Source organism: Pseudorasbora parva, chromosome 12 (assembly GCF_024679245.1).
Source record: "Pseudorasbora parva isolate DD20220531a chromosome 12, ASM2467924v1, whole genome shotgun sequence".
NCBI lineage: Eukaryota > Metazoa > Chordata > Actinopteri > Cypriniformes > Gobionidae > Pseudorasbora > Pseudorasbora parva.
The window spans coordinates 36,600,929-36,622,762 of record NC_090183.1 but is presented as its reverse complement, the minus strand read 5'-3'; the positions used below and the strand labels follow the sequence as shown (position 1 = coordinate 36,622,762).

General features: G+C 38.4%; 1 protein-coding gene across 7 annotated transcripts in view; it reads right to left on the bottom strand.

Annotated features, from left to right (window-relative positions):
* cadpsb (Ca2+-dependent activator protein for secretion b) overlaps nt 1–21,834 on the bottom strand; it is a 109,729-nt gene that overhangs the window by 49,313 nt on the left and 38,582 nt on the right. For all 7 annotated transcript variants that reach the window (XM_067460144.1, XM_067460145.1, XM_067460146.1 and 4 more), the window contains exons 4-6: nt 9,466–9,546; nt 6,310–6,543; nt 4,950–5,071 (exon numbers count right to left, since the gene is read on the bottom strand). In XM_067460144.1, the coding sequence (XP_067316245.1) occupies nt 4,950–5,071; nt 6,310–6,543; nt 9,466–9,546 (437 nt within the window). The remainder of the gene's footprint in view (nt 1–4,949; nt 5,072–6,309; nt 6,544–9,465; nt 9,547–21,834) is intronic.

Here is a 21,834-nt window from a genome sequence, read left to right as displayed (position 1 = left end):
GCCCCACTTTATATTAGGTGGCCTTAAGTACTAAAAAATAAGTACAATGTATTTACTGTTTTCAAATTGCATTGCAAAACACATTTGCTGATATTAAGGTGAGATACAGGTAAAGTAGTGGTGGTGTGGGTCAGTTTAAAGGTAGGGTTAGGTGTAAGGGAAGTGCCAACTGTGTAATTACAAATGTAACTACAGAAATTAAATACAGGCGTATTTACATGCAGGTATTTTTTTAAATGTAAGTACAATGTAAAAACATGTATGTACACAATAAGTGCATTTTATCAAATGATTAATTAAAATGTTACTACATAGTAGTTAAGGCCACCTAATATAAAGTGTGTCCTTGTTTTTTAATAACAAAAAAAGTTATATTTATGGCAAATGTAAAGGCCCTTTCACACCTCAAACTAAAGGAAATGCAAAATCACACCTGTACAGTAGAGGTAACTCAAAATAATGATTCAGCTGTGCTGCCATTCTGGATTGCAGAAGAATAGGACGCAGGAGAAGAAAGTTCAATACTCTGGCTGCATTCAAAATCGCATACTTCCCTACTCTATAGTAGGCGAAAAACAGTATGTGACAAGAGTAGTATGTAGAACTTCACAGCACTCATAAAAAAGTAAGCAAAAAGTACCCAGATGACCTATTTATTTCAGTGAGATTTTGAAGTGTACATGCAATGGACACTTAACTATCCCATGAGGACACAGGAGAGGATTTGTGAATGTGTGAAGCTAGTGAAGCGACGCAACTGATGCTGGTAGTTCATGATAATGACAACATGACGAATGTAGTACATCCAGATTACATTCATACTACACACATTCCTACCAGACTGTACTTTTTTCTTGGTCGTTAAGTAATTACTTCACTTACTTAACTCAAATTGCTCCACTTACACCTACTCAAGAGAGTATGCGATTTCAGACTTCTGCAGCAAAAATCTAATATTTCACTTAAGTAATTCTCCCTTAGTGTGGTTAAATTGGATCATCAAAGGTCTGATGCCTATACATTGGTTAATAAAGTGAGATTAAATACATAACGTGTATTTGTGTTATTTAAAATTTAATTATTGCAGTTTTGCGTCACATTTTGAGTTTAATAATAATAATTTGAGTGAGATGAGTAAATACATGCTCACATTTAGTCTATAACTACAATTACCATGTGGGGACAAGAGCAATGTACATCAATAAATGGGAAAACAAAGTACTTATTTGGACAAGAAACAATATTTTGATGTAAATTTAAAATGAATGCATTTGCTAGTTACATTATTAGGTTACAATTTTTTTAAAATCTAATTACATAACTTGTGATACTTGTAATGTCTTATCCTCAACACTAACGCTATACTATCTCAATGACGCTAAAGAGATGGTGCATCCATCTAAAACTTTATCTGCTAGTGTCATGTATATGATTATTTTTTCATCCAGATTTTTCTGAGGATGCACTGCCTCCTTTGCCTCCTTGAAGAAAGCACCCCAGTTATAATCTCTCTACTCCCCTAATCCATATGCATGTAGTGTAAAACCGTCATAAAGGGAGAAATATAATAACTCATGCATGTATGAGAGATTGCACTGTAGCAGGGCTCAGCGAGAGTAAGAAAAGACTAACTCACACCATGCTTTATATGATCAGTATTGATATAATAAATAATAAATGGACACAATCTCAGAACAATGACGCAACAGTATAGAAACGTTCACCTAGGAAAACACAGATATACTCTCTGCTGAACACACACACACAGGGTGAGGGGTAGAGCTGGCCTAGTAAAACTGGAACACGTGACATGATCTGCTGCCGTGGAAACAGGCTGCACGTTTCAGACTCAGCAGTCAAATGAGACAGAAAGGGGGAGAGAAAAAAAGAGATGAAAAAGAGGACAAAAATGGAAAGCTAGTGCAGGAGGGGAAAAAAATTGTGTGTTGGGAAGTGTGATTTATCACAGAGAAGTGACAAATGCAACGAAGGGAGAATACAATCGTCAATCTGCTTGATGACCAACAGGGGGCGATAATCATAACGGCTGGGTGGAGACCAATAGAAATCAGCAAAAACATAATTAGCATGTGAAAATATGAGCTTTAGGGTAAATTTGTTGGCCTAATGTTTGCCACTATATTTTTTCTAAGGGCCTACAAGGGATATTAAATATTTTATAATTCAAGGGAAAGAAATCACTAAGAATGAATTGTACCCGCTATTAATTTTCAGATGCCGTCTGCATTATTGTAGCACCAGATTCACAAAAAAGAACTATGCAAATTACTCTAGGCCTGGTAATGGAGCAATACATCCAAATAAATAATGCAATTTACAGTAACAGCGCACTGCTAAATGTAAATATTGTGAATTAGGCGCAATCTATAATTTACATAATAGGGAGTGAAATTAATTTACTCTATATAGAAAAAATAGACTTGATAGCATTGGGAATAATTACAAAGACTTAATCTAAATACGCTATAGCGCTATATCATTGAGTTTAGCACCTGGTTGACCATGCAGGATTGTGGATGCTTGGCCAATAAGAAGCAGGTTTTTGCACCGATAATAGCAATGTGTTATGTTAATGAATGAAAAATGTTTCGCTTCTGGTTAAGTGTATCTATGATTCCCGTGGATATGGATGGGTTAGCATTCTAACAGTGCTAACGGCAAGTGTCAGGAAGGTTGCTGACACTGCACAAGGCCATGCATGACTGAACCGTGTGTGTATGTGTGAGATCGCCTTTGGGACAGCGTAAAATATGTTTATTCTTGAACAGCTGACTGAATAACATTTTCGGAGTACTTCTGAATGTCAAATTTCCTTTTCTCTTCGATTCTGCCTCGTCCGCTCTCCTCGATCTCCTCCTCCTCTTAATCTCTCTCCTTCAGCATGTCTGTTTGATGTGACACATTCTTGTGTGTCCATTAGCGCTGTTATGCTTTGCCAAAATGAGCCAATTCTCTCCGTTTCCAACCGCCAGTGACAGCATGAATACATGAATATAGACAGAGTTCTATGACTCATAATCATAAGGCTTTTATAAGAGCTAAGTGCTTTAGAGTTGAAAGAAGAAAAGAGAGAGAGCGGGAAGCAAAATTTTAGTTACAAAAAGAGGAAAAGAATGGAACAGAATCATGGATACAGAATAAAAGAGGAGCAGGGGAGCTCTGAAATGGGAGCAGAAATAGAGCTGGGAGACGTACTGAATATCCATGATAAATTTTTGATTTTGCTTTTGATGTTAAATGAAACAACATTGTGAACATTTCAATAGTATCTTCATAAATGCGTGATTCATTTAGCAAATCCATTCAAATGAATCTGTATTAATATATCAACTGATTCAATGATTCATTTGCACTTCAAATGTATCTGCATGGCATTATTCATATAATTAAAAACATAACAAAATAGTGAAATATAATTCTAAAATTGTTAGCATGTATATTATTATAATTGGTGCAATAAGTAAATACATTCATAAACTCTTCCTTGTTGTTGTGATCAAATAATGAAAAGCAGTGTGGAAAAAATGTTTACTAAATATTGTCAAAATATATTGAGATTTTTTTTTTTGCCTTATTTCCCAGCCTTGTAAGGAAAGGATGAAAGGGATAAAACAAGGGGAAAGAAATGTCCTAGAAGACGACGCTTCATTGTAGGTTTTCCTCCCTATGAGAGGCAAGAAGGTGACCTTGTATATGAAGCAGATTTTATTCCCGTCAAAGGCGTGCTATACGGTGCATGTGTGTATGTGCGTGCATGTTCTCACTTACACACACACACACAAGTGAAGGTTGATGCGTGTGATCACAGAATTTTAAATGCTAATTCTCACGTGACGTCATTATTCTTCAGCGGTGCCGGAGACTCGTTCTCTCGCTCTCTTTCCCTTCTCCCCCTCCGCTGGGATACGCACTCCTAATCAGTTTCTCCACAGCTGATTACTTTTCTGAGGGGACATGGAGGCTGTGTCTTGTATTCTCTGATTCTTTCTCGCTCTCTCACACTCTACCAGGCCCCCTCTCACTCTTTAGCTCGTTATAAATTGGCATCTGATCCAATGATGGAACGTAGGGCCCAAAAATAGCACCACATCATGTGCTCATCCCTTGAGTAACTGCCTCTGGCCAAATAAGAGAGTTCTAGTTGGAGGACACAGCACCTGAAACTGCACTGCCATTAGAAAACTATAATATATTCAATTCTGAACTCATTCTGAAAATGTTAAAGACTGTATTTTGTATAGCCATAATTGTAGTCTAATAAAACTGATTTATGGGGAAAATTCTGAAGAAATCTGAAAAGCATATAAATAAAAATGAGCTTATTACTAAGTAATAAGCTGACGCCGTCCATCGTGCTCCCCAGATATCGGCACTAGCCACTGAAAGACCCATATCTCCATTCATTTACACATATTTTAAAGGCCATACACATAGATGTAACATTACAACAATACACACTGTTCAAAAGTTTGGGGTTAGTAAAATAAAAATGGTAGTATGGGTAAGTGACAGTAAAGATATGTATAATCCTTTTGAACTTTCTATTAATCAAATAATCTTGAAAAATGATCATGGTTTCCACAAAATATTTAGTGTTTTAAACATTTATAATTGTAAGAAATGTTTCTTGAGCAGCAAATCAGCTTATTAGAATGATTTCTGAGGGATCGTGTGACACTGAAGACTGGAGTAATGGTGTCTGAAAATTCAGCTTTGCAATCACAGGAATAAAGTACATTTTAATTACGTATTAAAGTAGAAAACAGTTGTGCTTAATTGTAATAATATTTCATAGTATTGCTGTTTCTACTGTATTTTTGATCAGAGCATAAGACTTATTTCATAAACACCCCCAATCTTTTGAAAAGGCAGTGTAGATGTTAATTATGATCATCAAAATTGTTTGAATCTTAACATTAATGGCCTACGTTGGTTTGGATGCTTCAGCCTGGTCTGTTTGTAGCTTCTCTCCACCCTCAACCTCCATTGTGCAGTACACGATGCGGTTGGGAGCCAGCGACTTCAACCCTTGAACTTCCATAATCACCACCTACACAAAAGGAATATTTGGTTTCATTTCATATGCAGGTATGTGTTGTAATAATCACATAAGCAGTTTCCGTAGATGCTGTCATTTACCATGTCGTTAGCAGCCAATCAGGACCCACCTCAACCTTTTGACCACATTTTGACAACTTTTATTATCATTCAACTTTCTTGTTCTTGACACTCACTGAATAAGCACTGTTTACGTCTGGACCGAAAATCAATCCACATACCCAGAGCACCTATAAAATGTGCCAGCTCGTAGCTCCTCAAAACAAAATAGACTCCAAAGACACAAGCCAGACTATCAAATCCATAAAACACTGCTCCGTCAGCCTCTGTGACTACTAAAGCCATGCCATGCTATAATCCAGTGCCCTGAAAATGAGCTAGCTCAAGGTAGTATAATTACAGCAAAACCACAGACTTGAGAGGGGAGAATTCTCAGACGCATTCAATATTCTCAGGAATCATTTATCAAAAATGCAGTATAACCTTTTTTTAATATGCTGCAGCCCTTTCTGTCTGAAGTCGATCCATAATTTATGCAATAGGAAGGGCTGGAAACTCAGTAAAGATTAAAATCTCATAGACGCATGTTTTAAACTAATGCTGCAGCTGCTAATGTTGCTAAATGTATCATCACGGCTCATTTAAATTCTCTATCAAAACTAAGGAGTGTTCAATAATTCGAAATGATGAGAGGCAAACCCTTAGACTTAGATATTTACGATCAGTGGCTGTAACGCAACTTGATATTTAATGTTAAAAAGCAGCAATTTGGTTTCCACTATATAACACAGGCTACTGACTTCTTAAATTAGGGTTCAAATCAGCACATTTCAATGATCCAAATGATAAAACAGCAACTAAACCCTAAAAAAATATTTGTTAAAGTTTGCAATTTGTTAAAGTTTCTATGCCACTAGCACCTAAAATGCTTAAAGTTTCCCAAACAGGCTTCTCAAACACTTCTGCCACCCCTTCTGTATCTGCCGCTGTCTCACAATGTTGTTTTCATGTTTTACACCTAATAGTTAATTGTGTGCGAAACAAATAACGTCTAAATAAGGCAAAATGTGACAAATCTTCACAAAAGAAAGTCAAATGTATGAAAACCTTGAGCAGGACCACCACTATACATCACTCACTCCCTTGGGCCCGATGAAAAGGCATACTATACTGAACCCTGGCCTTGAGCACAAAAATAATACACTGCCTGAAGGCCAGAACAATTCTTACCTCAAGTGTGAAAGACAGCACAACATCAGACTTGGACAGCTGGTTTTCATCTTCCTGCCCCATATCAATGATGGAGGTGTTGTGTCCCCTCTTTAGCTTTTGCAGTTTGAACTCTCCTCCCTTTGAAACCGGCATGCTCTCCAGGTTAGCCATCAGCTGGTTGACTGAACTTTTCAGCTCCTCGATATACATAGCCTCCATCTCCTTCGACACAAACTTGGGGAATTTGCCAGCCTGAAGATGTAAAGAAATAGCAAAAAAAGTATAACATTTTAATAACTGTTATTAACGACTATTAAAAATACTATTTTAAAAATAAAAAAGAGATGTAGAAATATACTTTCAAGCTCAAAGCTTAGACGAAGAGGTTATTCAAATAGTTTACATGATGATCATCCCACCATAAAGTATTTAAATGATGTATTATTTTTGTTATGAAATAATGTCATTGTTTGTATGAGGGAAAAGTATATCACAAAAAAAGTATGATATAATGTTATGCTTTTAGTCTGATCAGTGTATTAGTGTGTTTGAGATGCTATTTATAACTTTATTTGATCAGAATTTATGGTTATTAACCTGCTCTATATTAACTGTATATTCATCTATACAAGATATAAATATGAGATGAAAAACTTTAAATAAAAATGATTAAATGTTGTTACTGATGTAACCCTTGTTTTCTGATGGGGGAATGGAGACGTTATGCCAACTGACAAATGGGGTCTCACTTGGGAGCCCCAGTAACCTCTGAGTTTTAGAAACACAGCCAATGGAATTGGCGAGTGAGATTTGCATGCTGAGCAACTGCCCCGTTCATACACTGTCAGAAAAAAAGGTACAGCGCTGTCACCGGGGTAGTACTCTAAGGTACAAAAGCAAAAAGGTACTAATATGTACCATTTATGGGTAAGTGTCACTTAGGGTACTGCCCCAGTGACAGCGCTGTCCTTTTTTATCTGAGAGTGTACGGGTATATAAGTAATTATTGACAGAATTTTCATTTTTGGGTAAACTAACCCTTTAACACTGGGGAAGATTATTCCATTTGAAAGGGACACTACGGAGGCCACATCCTACCCGTAGGGAGGAGCGTGTGGAAATACACATATGGACTAACATGTGGGGCAGTGCTACATGGAAAGATCCCTGTGGTAGGTCCTGCCTAGACAGGGATGAAACTAGTACAGACAGAGATGGGGCAGAGAAGAATCTGCCCAGGGAAAGACACTTGTTTACCAACAGGGAAACCGTACCGTACCGTGGAAGAATATCCATATAAGATTAACAAGGGGAAATCACAACATATGGGGCATCTAGCCCAGTACAAGTGATCAGATGCCTCTGCTGTATCTGACTGCCGAAGGATGCTCAGAGGAAACTCAATCCAGGGTTTACCAAATGGGGATTTTACCTGGACAGCAAAGAAGGCGCTTATATCCCTCTGGAATGGTGCTGCATGCAAGATACCAAGCCAGGCTTCCCGCACAGTACCTGTTTGTACCCAACACACAGGAAGAAACCAGCTCCACCTAAACATTGTAAAATCTTGCTTAAGTATTAGGTGCCAAGTTTAAAGTATTTTAAAAGGCGCTGCGCACCCAAACCCAGGAGGAGGCAACACTCCGAGTCGAGTGAGCACGGCTCGCCTTGGGACTGGTACGGCAAGCTGATGGCATCCATTATCAAGTATGCCAACCTCTGTTTGGAGACAGCCTTTCCCTTTTGCTGACCTCCAACGCAGACAAAGAGCTGCTCAGTGCTTCTGAAGCTCTGCATGTGGTCCATGTAAACACGGAAATGGGACACAGCAATGCACGGGCTGGGTTTGCTTCTTCTGGGGGCAGCTCAGCTCAACTTGCAAGTTAACCAAATGGTCCTGAAAAGGAGTAGTGGAAACTTCGGGCATGTATCCGGGCCTGAGTCTGAGGATCACGTGAGAAGAGGCCGGCCTGAAATCAAGGCGGGTCCCCCACCCTCTTGATGGAAGTGAGCTGAGTCAGGAGGGCTGTCTTCAGAGACAGGCTCTTAAGCTCAACTGACTCAAGCAGCTCAAAGGGAGCTCTCTGCAGACCTGAAAGGACCGCAGAGAGATCCCAAGAGGGAATGAGGCACAGCCTGGGAGGATTTAAGGAACCTGACATCCAGATTGTGCTTTCCTAGTGATTTACTATCAACTGCAACGAGATGTGCCGCAATGGCAAAATACAAAGGGGGATAGCATCAACTCCAACCATTCTTCTAGGAAGGAAACAACCGCATCCAGAAACACACAAAAAGAAAGGCATCTTTAAAAAGATGCTTGCCGGCCATGCTTGCTGTTTTAAGGAAATCTGCTCTTTGCGCTGAAGCACCCTGGGGAATTTTCGCTGCACTTAACTGTATACTGCTCTCTTTGTGAATGGAAAAACCCGCTGAATGCGCCCTCTCCACCAGCAAGAGAGATCTCCTCCATTGCACACTCTTATCGTTGCTTGGTGACTGGAAAGAATGATTACTGTCTGCAACAGCTCGGCTGCAAAAATCTGAATGAGTGGATACATGCTATCATCTTATATACCTATATGTACAGAGGAGTGGTTCAGCATGCAAATTTCACTCTCCCATTCCTTTGGCCATTTTTCTAAAACTCAGAGGTGATTGGGGCTCTCAAGTGAGACTTTATTTATTAGTCAACATAACGTTGTGAAAGACAGATGGGGAAATGAAGATACAAAAATAACAGCTAATTAAAATATAACTAAATGCTATAATAGTGTGTATTAATAAATAAAAAAATAATAAACAAAAAAGATAATGACATAACATATAATAAAATAAAAATCTAAATATAATATAAGAAAACTAAAAGATTAGTATTAATCTCAAAATGTTATTACATACCATCAGCTTGTGAGGGAAAGCTAAACTGAACTGAATTCTGAATGTCTGAACTGAATTTAATTTTTTTTTTGTAATTCACAAATTCAAAACAAAAAATTGAGAATGAAAAGACATTGATTAAGGAAGAAGTCCTACTTGACAAAATCCTGGTTTGCATTATGAATTGAATGTGGGTACATAAACTGAATTGACGGAGTTGCAGTAAAACAGATGTCAGTTCTGTTTACACCATCTCCGGAGCATCTCTGTAAGTGTTCAAATCATGAGACTTACCCGGGCAATCTGATCGGCCATCTGCAGACGCCCATCCAGTTCTCTCCTGATCTGAGCTGCTTGTTCGTCCAGATTATCCAACTGCAACCACATATACACACAAACACTGGTTACCATCAGCCCTCACAACTCAACACACTAATACCAACCTATACATCTCCAGAAAGCAGCTAATCAGTTCTAAGTTCTGCAAACGAGATCCCTGCAAACGCTTCCCTGTCCCAGATATATGACATAACGGGTCACACTTTAAAAGATAAATGGTCACCCATATTCTGAAAGTAGAAAATTCAACTGTTCCTTATTACTTTAAAGTCATCATGAAAGAGAAGTGATTGTCCATTGGTAATTGATTGGATCATTGTGGCTTGTTATTGCTTTGATTTCATGTGAGGCCCTATTTACAGCTGGTATTAAGATTGTTGTTTGTCAATCAGATCACAAGTAGTTATGGGAGACATTCCTATTTACACCTGGTTAATAATTCATCTCTTTTTCCACTTTCTACCACTTCTGTCCTGATTTCTTTGTGGAGAGGTGCGTAAACATATGGGCTTTATAAACTTGTACAATTTACATATTGAACACGAAAGGAGACAACAGACATATGGAGGGCAGCAGCTTTTGTATCTGCTCTGACAGTTAGAAATCCAGAATGGTGAGAAAACATTGTGCTTGGTACATTTTTCGTCTTCAAACCTAATAACTTCTGTCTTCAGCCGACAAGGTTTAAATCCTGCAAGCGCACTTCCCAGAATGTTTATGCATTAGGTCAGTAGGCGGAGAGTAGGCAGTCTTTTGTGGTTGTTCGAATGCACATGAGCTTCTACAATCCAGTCGAATGCGTTTTCGACTACTTGGAAACGGTCGGAAGGGGAGCAGAACCTCTTTCCACCATGTGCAACATGTTCCTGCATCATGGAACAACAATCAAACAAACATTTTTGAGGGACAAGTTTACGGTTTATGTCAAGTTTAGGCTTACAACCAGGGTTGGGTGCTTTTACATCAGCATTATTTGTCATTTTAGGGATAAATAGGGGTAGGTTTGAAACTAGGGATATGATTCAGATTAAATTCTCAGACAGGAATGTTTACTCAGGAATACATCTAACTCAGCAAAATCAGAACGTGTGAAAGTGGACAAGTTTAAAATGTTTTAGACCTTGTTTACATCTGTCTTTAGCGTTGTACTTGTGATTAGTTTGATGAAAAAACATCTTAATACGAGGTATAAACATGGCCTGAGTGAAAGGTTGTCCTGCCCTCACACCGGTAAACACATCATTAGAGAAGAGATGTCACTGCGGTAGAGGTAGAGGAAGTCATTTTAATGAAAGATCATAAGCAAATGAATTTAAAAATAATAATAATGATGTGCATGGAAACATCATTTCAAAATTAGAGATGAATAACAAAATGATTAACTTTTAACTTAACAACATTATGATATTCCTTTATTTACCAGGTAAGTCAATTGAGAACAGGTTCTCATTTACAATGACGATCTGGCCAAGAGGTAGCATAAGAAGCAGGTATAATACGGTAAAAACATAAAATTAATACAAAAATACAGCATAAACATAACATGTAAAACAAACAAATAACTAAAAACAAGTACAGCAATCTTGTATCATTGACCAAATTGAATTCTTAAAGGAGGATAGTGAAATAAATGAACTAAGCTTTAAAGTCTGCTGCAAAGGATTCCAATCGTAGGCAGCAGAAAAGTGAAAAGAATAACGACCAAAAGCGGTAGGGACTTTAGGTATACATAAATTAACATTCATTTGTTCATTTTTACCAACTGATGTGTCAAAATGTACATCTTTTTATTTTTCTGCCTTACAGAATTCTGTAACCCACATATAGCATCAATAAAAAAATCTAATATATTCCATCTGTAACCAATTTTTGTACTGCTTTTATATACAGCCTCTCATACATAAATATATGCCCATAAATCCTGTTGTAAAGCATAAATTATATCACATCCACAAGGACCCCGGAGAAAGATGGAGAACCCCTATGGAGAGGAAAATCTGATGTGATGGAATAGGAAATAATCTCTTCACCCCCGATAACTCTGTTGACTGTGTGTGGGCGTGCGAGCGTGTCACTGTCTGTTTGTGTGTTATGACATCTGAAGCCTCCCCATCCAAAGCCATCACTTCCTGTCTTTGTCACTCTCCTGCTCCTGTCCACACAGAATCCAGGGGCGACAGCACCAAGGCAACCCTTGCCATGGCGACAGTCAGTCTGGAGTGGGAAATCCTGTCACATGGGGCAGAGTTGAGTCCTCGTCCCCGGAGCCCTGTCTATCTTCTGCCCTGCTCTCCAGGGACTGTGTTCTAATTAAGCATGGCTCTGCAAATACAGGAACCCTCTTGTGGGCGCATTTCTGCTAGTGCAGACCCCAGAACAGCATGAAAGACGGCATTGTGAGGCCAATGAAAAGAGGAGGTCTGTATTTCCAGTTTTACAGAGCAGAATTTTCAGCTATATTGTGTTTGACTAAAAGCTTTTGTTTAAATTATTGATCATAACCCCCTTGGTCTTCAAAAGTCTCTCTCGCATGGGTTTTTTAAGCTAAAAGAATCCAGAATGAACATTAATGGCACGCTGGGTGCACTGCAATGACCCAATAACCTGTTTCATGATCGCATTGTTCTCCAGGCTGCTCGGGTCAGAGTAGCTGTGGAAGGGTGTGCCATAATTCATTGGAAACAGCAAACCTCTACTCTCAGTTTATGCCAAATGACTATCTCTATAGCTCTTGAGCATTTTATGCACGTAACAAATAAGCCATAATAAATAATTTACAGGAGACATCTGCAAACATGACTGAAATGCTGGTCAGGAATCACCTGGTAGTTTACAAACCAGCTCAATTTCCTCATTTACTCTGCATGCTTTTGTTCGCAGGTAAATACCTCTTTCATCAAAAAGCTTGGCCTTAATAAAGCTTGGCCTTGGCCAAACAAAACCAAATAAAACATGAAGGTTGGGTGTCTATAGAGGTCATTAGTGTATTTAGCTCATCAGTTCTTCATTCAACAGCTGTAGCTCTGGTGTGAAGGCCATGTTAGGGGCATATGTTTAACATGAATAAGTGGTGTCAATCAATTTAAAAAAACAAACAAATTAATCACATTTTTTTGAAATAAATTGCTGCGTTTTAAATAATAATAATAATAATAATAATAATAATAATAATATGTTTGATTTATATAGTGCTTTCAAGGCACTCAAAGCGCTTTACATTGAAGGGGGGAATCTCCTCAAACCACCACCAATGTGCAGCATCCACCTGAATGCTGCGACGGCAGCCATATTGCGCCAGAACGCTCACCACACACCAGCTGATTGGTGGAGAGGAGACAGAGTGATGAAGCCAATCCGGATATGGGGATGATTAGGAGGCCATGATGGACAGAGGCCAATTGGCTAATTTGGCCAGGATGCCGGGGTTACACCCCTACTCTTTTTCCGAAGGACACCCTGGGATTTTTAATGACCACAGAGAGTCACAACCACGGTTTAACGTCTCATCCGAAGGACGGCTTTAATTATTTTTATATTGAAATAATTTCACATTTACTCTCCAAATTAATGTAAACAACTGAAATACAGTATATTTGAAATATCGGTAGTAATGGCATGATCTTTTTATGAAGTCTAGTATCACTGATAATAAAACTGCCACTGATGTCTCTGAAATTTATTTTTTAATTATTTATCCAACATTACAGTATAATAAAAGCAATTTCAAATGTGAACTTAAAACAATCTTTACATAAAACACATTATAATAAATGGCTAGGAAACATACATAATTTGAAAATTGAATAGTTGAAGTTAAAATTGAAGTTATCAAACTGTATAAATGATAAATTAAATATAAAATAACTTTTCTTTGTTACCTTTGTGATGAACATTAATGACGGACCGAATTAGTCGCTGTTCCTTTAAGGCAGGGGTGTCCAATCCTGCCATGTTTGGCCCTGTCCTAAATGGCACACTTCATGTGTGGACTTCTTCCCGGCAGTCAAAGCCGCATTACCTTGTGAAAGTGTGGACTCAGAGGAAGACCGTAGGGTGCCATCTGGGACAGGGCCTTTAGCTCCACCAACCCCAATTAAACACACCTGAACCAGCTAATCAAGGTCTTACTAAGAATAGAAACTTCTAGGCAGGTGTGTTGAGGCAAGTTGGATCTAAACTCTGCAGGACAGTGGCACTCCAGGACCGAGTTTGGAAACACCTGCTTTAACGAACATGACATGGATCGGACACACTGTCGCACATCTCATTCTCCACAACCCTTTTAAGTTCAAGGTGGTATTTAACTCATTTAAGACTGCTCTTGTCAAAATACTTGACAAAATGGACTTTTTGGCAAAATTCTGTTATTGTTTGTTCAAGTGCGACAAAAATAAATTCTGGAACGTGTCTTTTAGACAAGGGGTGCATCTCAATCATGCATAAAAACGGATTTGGGTATTGTTAAAGTAGTGAACCTTAACATTGCTAAAATCACTGTGGATTATTTATTAATAATTATTCCATCGTGTTCGATCCAAACACTTCAAATTATTCAGAAACTCTCTTCATCTCAAGCTCAGCACCCGCATACTTTGACTCGCTCTTACAAGTCTACACCCCCACAAGAAGCCTTCGCTCAGCATGTGGTGCCATCACAGAGAGGCATGAAATCCCTTTCCAGAACACTTTCAATCACTGTTCCTTGCTGGTGGCATGATGGTCCCACCCCCTTCCGGTAGGCAGAATCACTGACGACATTCAAAAAACAGCTGAAAACTCATCTCTTCCATGAGCACTTAATCTATATAAAAAATCTATATAAAAAATGATATATATAAAAATGTCCCTCTATCCCCTCACTATTCTAACTTACGCTACTCTAAGTAATGTCCAAAACGTACTATGTTAGGCTCTTTTTTGTGTTTCTTCTTTCTTTAAATAAAGCAATAATGACCACTGATGACTTGAATTAAAATAAAACAAACTGTTTACTGAAGTTTAGAAACAGGATTACAAATTGTTGCTGCACACACCCGTTGAATCAATCTCATTTCTCTTCTTCGGTTCTGCATACTCTCGCTCTGTCATTAAGCATTATGGGTATACTTTTCTTAAAGCTGAACAACCTAATAAACAGCCATTTAAACTGTTTCTGTTATTATTGAAGACAATTAATTAAACATTATATTACTCAAGTTGTCGCTTCGGATAAAAGTGTCTGCTAAATCCATTAATGTTAATTTAATAATTAAAATATAATTTATAATTATGTTGCGATCTGCACCATTAAAAAAAGTTGCTTCCTCAAATATTTAAGTACATTCAGCTTGGATGTTTAAGTAATTTCAACTTAAATTCCGTTAAACTGACTTGATTCATGACTTAAATGAATTAAATCTTGTATAACTTACCAAAAAAATATATATTTTTAAATTTCCGCATTTCAATTTATAGTATAATTTATAATAATAATAATACATTTTATTTATAAAGTAGCTTTCACAAGCTCAAAGTCACTGAAAAGTTAACAACTGAATTTTATACAGAAGCAGAAACAAGTAGCCAATGCAGATTATAGAGCAAAGGGGTAATGTGATTAGATTTCATAACTTGATTGATGACTCTGGCGGCAGAATTTTAAACATACTGTAATCTAGTGACTGTTTAGTGGCCAGCCCAATAATAAGCTAATTACAGTAGTCGAGACGAGAAGTTATCAAGCATTAATTAGTTTCAGTGTTTTAGTGACTGAGAGCAGCTTTTTTTAAAGGGATAGTAGACCAAAAACACGTTTCTATTAAACCAGATTTTAATGTCAGCACAGATATTCAGTGAGTCTAGGGGAAGACAGAGCGGGCTGATATGTAAATTTGCAAGTCATCGGCATAACAATGATAGCCGAGACCATGACTATGGATAATGAGACTAAGAGGTAACAGATAAATATTGAACAAAAGTGGTCCAAGAACAGAGAGAGAGAGAGAGAGAGAGAGAGAGAGAGAGAGAGAGAGAGAGAGAGAGAGAGAGAGAGAGAGAGAGAGAGAGTTTTGACTTTTAAAGGTCTTTTTATTTACAAATTAGGTTAAAAAGCAAACATTATATATTTTTAAACTTTAACAATAATGTTTCTTAAGATTGACAAAAAAAACAAACATTTAAACATAAATTTGCAACGTGCCATCATCATCAACGTCACAAATACATCGATTTACTTCCCATTTGTATTTGAAAATATCCATGTCATCAACCAATCTATAGTAAGTAAATTCTTTTTTGATCCATGATTTTAGTAAACCCTTTAAAATGGCCACATCAGTTGACCCATCACCTCTCAAAATATTTTTCCGTGAAAGCCATATGGCCAGTTTTGCTTGGCCAAATACATTTTTTATTAAAACATGAACCTCCCTCCAATTTCTACTATAGTTTGGGCTATAGATTAATAAAACTGGTTTAAACACTTCCCTCAGAGTATTACACCACTCTTCCAATTTCTGAAAAAGTGGCTGAAGCCTTTCACACTTTAAAAACAGATGAAAAACGTTTCCTGCTCTCCACATAAAGGACAACCCCTCCCTACCTGTGAATCAAGGTGTGCTCTGTATCTGTCTGTAGCTGTACAATTCTCCACTGAAGGTCTCCAGACCTTTTCTCCAGCGGTGGTTGTACAGGGCCCGCCAGCTACCTTTAGGGGAAGTGTCTACAACTCCACAAGCCCGAACAACTCCAGCCATTTGGACTCTTTGACACTCTCAAGTGTATTCAAGTGCCATGTTTTAACACACAGGTTATAAATGTCTTTTTTTCCAGCATCCCGAAACAACAACAGCTGAGGTATCTTAAAAGATAGCAAGCTACCTTCCTTTTCTTGCCATATTCCAGTCTCAGCAGAAACACTCAGGTCTGGAAACACACATTTGTCCACCTCTTCATCAAAACGTTCCAATGCCAGTCTATAGTCTTGTTAGCCTGACAAGCCAGACCCACATCAAGATGTTTGGTCTGGAAACTCACCATAGACAGGGCTCAATCCGAGGGGCGGGATAAACAGTTGTCTTTCAAACTCCCTCTGCACGTGATAGGATAGTGCTACACCAACCAGAGCAACGAAGGTTAAACGGAGCTCGTTGATAGATTAAACATTCGCCGTATCCGGTCGGTAAAACTCCGAACACATCTTCCCTTCTTAAGAATGACTTCAGTGCCGTTCTTTGTTCTTTTCTAAGAGAAAGGCTTAACTCCAAGTCTTCCAGAGTCACGGTCAGTTTCTGTGTTTACTAGAAGCACGCAAGCGCAACTCTGGCGTCATTATGTTAAGCCCCACCCACCGACTCTATACACGATGTGATTGGCCCGTCAAGAGCTTGGCGTTTACAGCTCAGATGGGTATTGAGAGTTGCTAGATGACACTCGCGGGCAGAAAATATTTGCTGCCGCTAGGGTGCGTCTAGATTTCTAGGCTATAGTCTTGTGGCAGAGACTCTAAAATCTTATTTAACACTTTCTGTGCCAATCGGAATGATTTTATTCTCAGATTTAAAGCAAAGTTTTTCACTGTTATCCATCCTTTTGTTTCCATTAGATGTCCAATTTTTGTTATGTTTGCTTTCCAAATGGCTTTTCTGAAAGTATCTGATTTATGTCCAAATCCAAATTGAGATTAAAAAGTAGTGGTTCTTCTTTCAGCCATAAGATCTGTCTCATTTACATTCCGTGAAGACTTGAACAAGAGAGAGAGAGAGAGAGAGAGAGAGAGAGAGAGAGAGAGAGAGAGAGAGAGAGAGAGAGAGAGAGAGAGAGAGAGAAATTGTCTATATGATATAAACCAAGATAAAGCACTATCTGTTATGCCAAAATGTATGAATTGTTTTAAGAAAAGGACTTCGATGTGTGTGCATTTGGAGGTTTAGCAGAAATAACATTCAATGAGGTAAATACTTTCAGTAATTAATTAAAAAGCTCTCTTTGCTATTGTTGTTCTCTGTTGCAAGCAGTAAGCAGAAAAATCCAGGCCTGGTATAATCCCCGGACCTGTTATTGGATTAGTTTGGACCCTTTCATTCTAAAGACATTGAATTTCTGTTGGTTTCACGTACAGCACCCACCCATCCAACACAACAGGCACAAGGTTGGAACGGTAATGTTCTCTTCAGGGCTATGATCTGATAGAGTTAGACGGCATCTGAGCAGTGGGAGCTCCCGACAGCTGTTACCCCGATTCCTCGGTTCTCGCCGAAAAGGAGCAAGTGCAACTCAGAGACTCACCGCATTAATAATGCATTCGCACATTTAGATTTGCTGATGGCAGACTGTGTTCTCAGCCTCGCTCGTTTCTTCCTTCTCTCTCTCACTCTCCCTCTCTCACACTGTTTTCTGCTGTCACCACACTCCTTCATGGCATCTCTCTCAAACACCTCTCCACCTGTCTTGATTCTCTCTCTTCCCTTTAAGGTTCCTCTGCTTCGTGTGCGAGAGCAACATCTGTGACATTGTGTGAAGTAATAGGGCAGACGGCACAAGATCTAGTCATGTGACTAAACCCAACAGCGTGACCTTCGGCTGTCCACTGATATATTCGAAAGACTGAACATCTTGGCTACTATATTATTGATCTACTGGTCAGTCTGGCAGATAGGAAATGACAGAGGGTGTGTGTGTGTGGTCCTGTTATACCCTATGTGATGGGGACAAAATGTCCCCACAAGAATGGCAATATCTGAAATCCTTGTCCTTGTGGGGACATTTATCTCCATGAGGAAAACAGCTTATAAATCATGTTTTTTGAAAATGGAAAAATGCTGAAAGTTTTCTGTGATGGGTAGGTTTAGGGGAGAAATCTCACAGTTTGTACAGTATAAAAATCATTATGTACTTGGAATGTCCCCATAAAACATGAAAACACAACGGTTGTGTGCGCGTGGGGTTAGATTAGAAAACATGTTGCAAGCAATGAGTTTACAGGAAATAAAAACACCAAAAAAAGAAAAAAGGAAGGATTTGGTGTACTGTGTAAAAAGGCAATTTTACACAGTACACCATTACAAAAGGTTTACATTTCATTTTCAATGAGACAGAGGCGGCAGAACGGAGGCGGCACCGAAAGACACTGGTTGCCGTGCTTGTGCTCAAAAATCCCACTGATTTCTGGTTCATGTGGAAAAATAAATAAAACATTTAAAGAGGTCATGAATCTAGAAATACAATTTTCCTTGATTTTCCTTGATACAATAAGAGGTCATTGTACTATAAAAAATATCCTGTAAGTTTTAGAACACAAACATTTCCCAGATAGTACAAAAACAGCTTTTATAGAAACCAAGCTGCCAAAATGATTAGTTTTGAAATTTTGTCTCAGTAGGACATCCCAGTACGATGAAAGATTGCATCTGCAGAAGATCATTGCATCTTTTGCCCCACCCACCGATCCACACATGTAGTAGGAAGTGAGTAAATATAAGGGAGACGAAAACCGGTTTACTCAAGCAACAAAACGATAGAGATGCCTCAGAGTATTACAAGTGTTTTGCAGTGCCAAGTTGCGGGAAACAGTCTTTACATAGCATTGCTTTCCTTTTGATCCTAACATTGAGAAAGCTCCAGTTTGCATCAGTAAGACAATATTAGTTTGTTCGCTTCATTTTACTGCGGATTCATTTTTAAACAACACACAGTTCGACGCAGGCTTTTCAGGGAGGCTGAAAATAAAAGATACAGTGCCGAGTGCTATATTGGATCTGACAGTAAGAGAGTAACAATGTTTTTACCATGTGTCACTACTGCTCTCTCTGTTACAGATCATTAATGTAGTAGAAATGTGAAATTATTTTTTAATTTGGTGACTCCTAGACTGAGAATTGACAGAAAATGTATTTTTGTCTCACGGGGATGAAAGACAACAACTCCCAGAATGCACTTGCTTCGCTGCCCTAAGAGGCCACTCCCAAAGCCACCGCTGGATTACTACAATTAAAAACTGAACGTGTCTGTTCAATATAATGTGAGTGAGCCGGTGAGCGAGTGAATGAGCTCTCCTGATGAGAGCTGAGGTAAGTTCGGCCGCAGCATACATTCAAAAGTGCATGTTCAGTCTGGCGCGTTTTCAGTTTATGCCTTTGGAAGATTAACTTTCACAGGAATTGATTTGGAATTGATTTGAAAAGTTGAAACACTCACTTTGCTCCTCACCGCTCCGTTTACATGAATCCCCGCAGCTGCCCAAACCGAGCGCTGTGAGTGAGATCCCACCCCCCATGAGTTGAAAACATGCGGAAATAGCTCCTCCTCCTCTTAGCCTCTGGCCAAAAAAATAATCTGATGATGCAAATTGACGATATTTTCATCATCTGAGGATTTTTCCCAGAAATAAAATACATAAATCTCTTGTCTTAGGGGTATATGTGGGGGCGAGGATCTCAAGTGGAAGCACGATAATTCGAATATACTCGGGTTTCTACTGATACAAAGCCATATGCTAAATCGCTGAAGTAACCCTTTAATTAGTAGACCAGAAATGAGAAACATCACATTACTAAAATTATTGTATTTCAATCCAATGGCAAAAAAAATGGCTGGAGTAACTGTGCCAAAAACAATAAGATGACACAACGCAAAATGCTTCCAGAGTAGACCACTCCAATGACTATAATGGAAGCGATTTAGTTGCATGTGTTATTTCATCAGCTATCACTTACATGCAACCAAAAATAAGCTTACAGCCTAGCATGCACTGTGTAAAATGACTTAAGACCGGGAAAAAAGGAGAGAGGAAAAAAGAGACACATAGAGCTATACGCTGACTGATGCTTTCCATATTAATAGTTAAGTGTCAAATATGCCACAGTTCGTCATGTACTGTAAAATAATGAAGGGACAGAACACCAGAACTGTTCTTTTAAAAAGGGCAGAGGCAGACACATTCTTTAAGGGACAATGAGGAAAAAAGACAACCAATTATGCACATTATTATATAGAACAAATGCATCGTTTCGGTGCAAGATAGCATAGAAATATGAATGATAATTTGCAGTGTGTGTGTGTGTGTGTGTGTGTGTGTGTGTGCGGCTGTGAGCGCATGCTGTAACCCTGCTGGTTCATTCTGAGCTGTTGATTAGTGGAGCACATAATCAGCTCCTGTCACCGGCAGCAATGAACCAACCTCTCTTTTTCTCTATTTCTGCACTGTTACTGTTTCCAACACACACTAACACAAACTGCATTTGTTGTTGGGTCAGCTTGACTGCTATGGGTTGTCTCAAGTTTTCTAACTGCTTTTGAGGAGTTAAAAAGGAGCTTTAAATGCAAAGCAATGGACCTGACAAATTAAAGGAGCTTTTTAGAGAGAGAGGAAGTCTGACGGAACAATATCACTGCCATATGAACGCAATAATTACTGTATGTAGGCTTGGTAATGACAACTTACTGTTATTGTATAAACTTATGTTAGGTATATTTTTAATAAGTGTTTCATCGTCTCAGATCATTTTTGTTCATTTACTGTGAATCAAGCTGCTCTGAGACACACTGTATCATGAGCTGCACATGTGCAGGCACATACAAATAAAAAAAAATTGTGTAAAAAAATATTTATTTGCTGGTAATCAAACACAAAATGTGAATATTTCACCCCAATAATTCTAGAAAAACTAATTTTTAATATTCCAGACGCAGTGTATATTGCAGAAAAGCAAAATATCACAATCCAACAAGCTTTTTCCATTATTGTGCAGCCCTATACATCTATCTAGATTGTAAATACCATCAGACAGCTCCTTACATACATTTTCTAAGCTGTCAGAGAAGCCAACATTCAAAGTAATAAAAGTCCCTAAACAACAAAGAACAGACAACAATGAGAGAGAAGAAACAGGAAAGGCTGAATGAATCTATTCAGTAATTCAATGAGCAGGCTCTTGAGAGCACCAGAGGTGTGCATCACAGAGAAAATCTATTTGTGACTGCAGGGAGTAAGCATGAACGGACCAGTTTATGAGCTAGCACTAACTACAGTGCACAGGACATTCACTCTTTTCTAAGACTTATTAATACCAAGCAGTATTATTTAAAAGTAATCCAAAAATATCTTCTATGATAACTGAATCCAAACATGCTACCCATAAAATGCAGCTTTTAATGTTGTCTGTATGACTAATAGTATTGTTGCCTTATAGTAAGACTTGTTGACTTTGCTTTCAGTCGCTATGGCACCAGCAAACATTAAATGCTTCATCCATGCTGCTTTGTTTGCAAAATTATTTGACAAAACACTACCGCCACAACTGCCCGCCACGATTCATTAACCATTGCGTGGCGAAATAATCAGAAAGC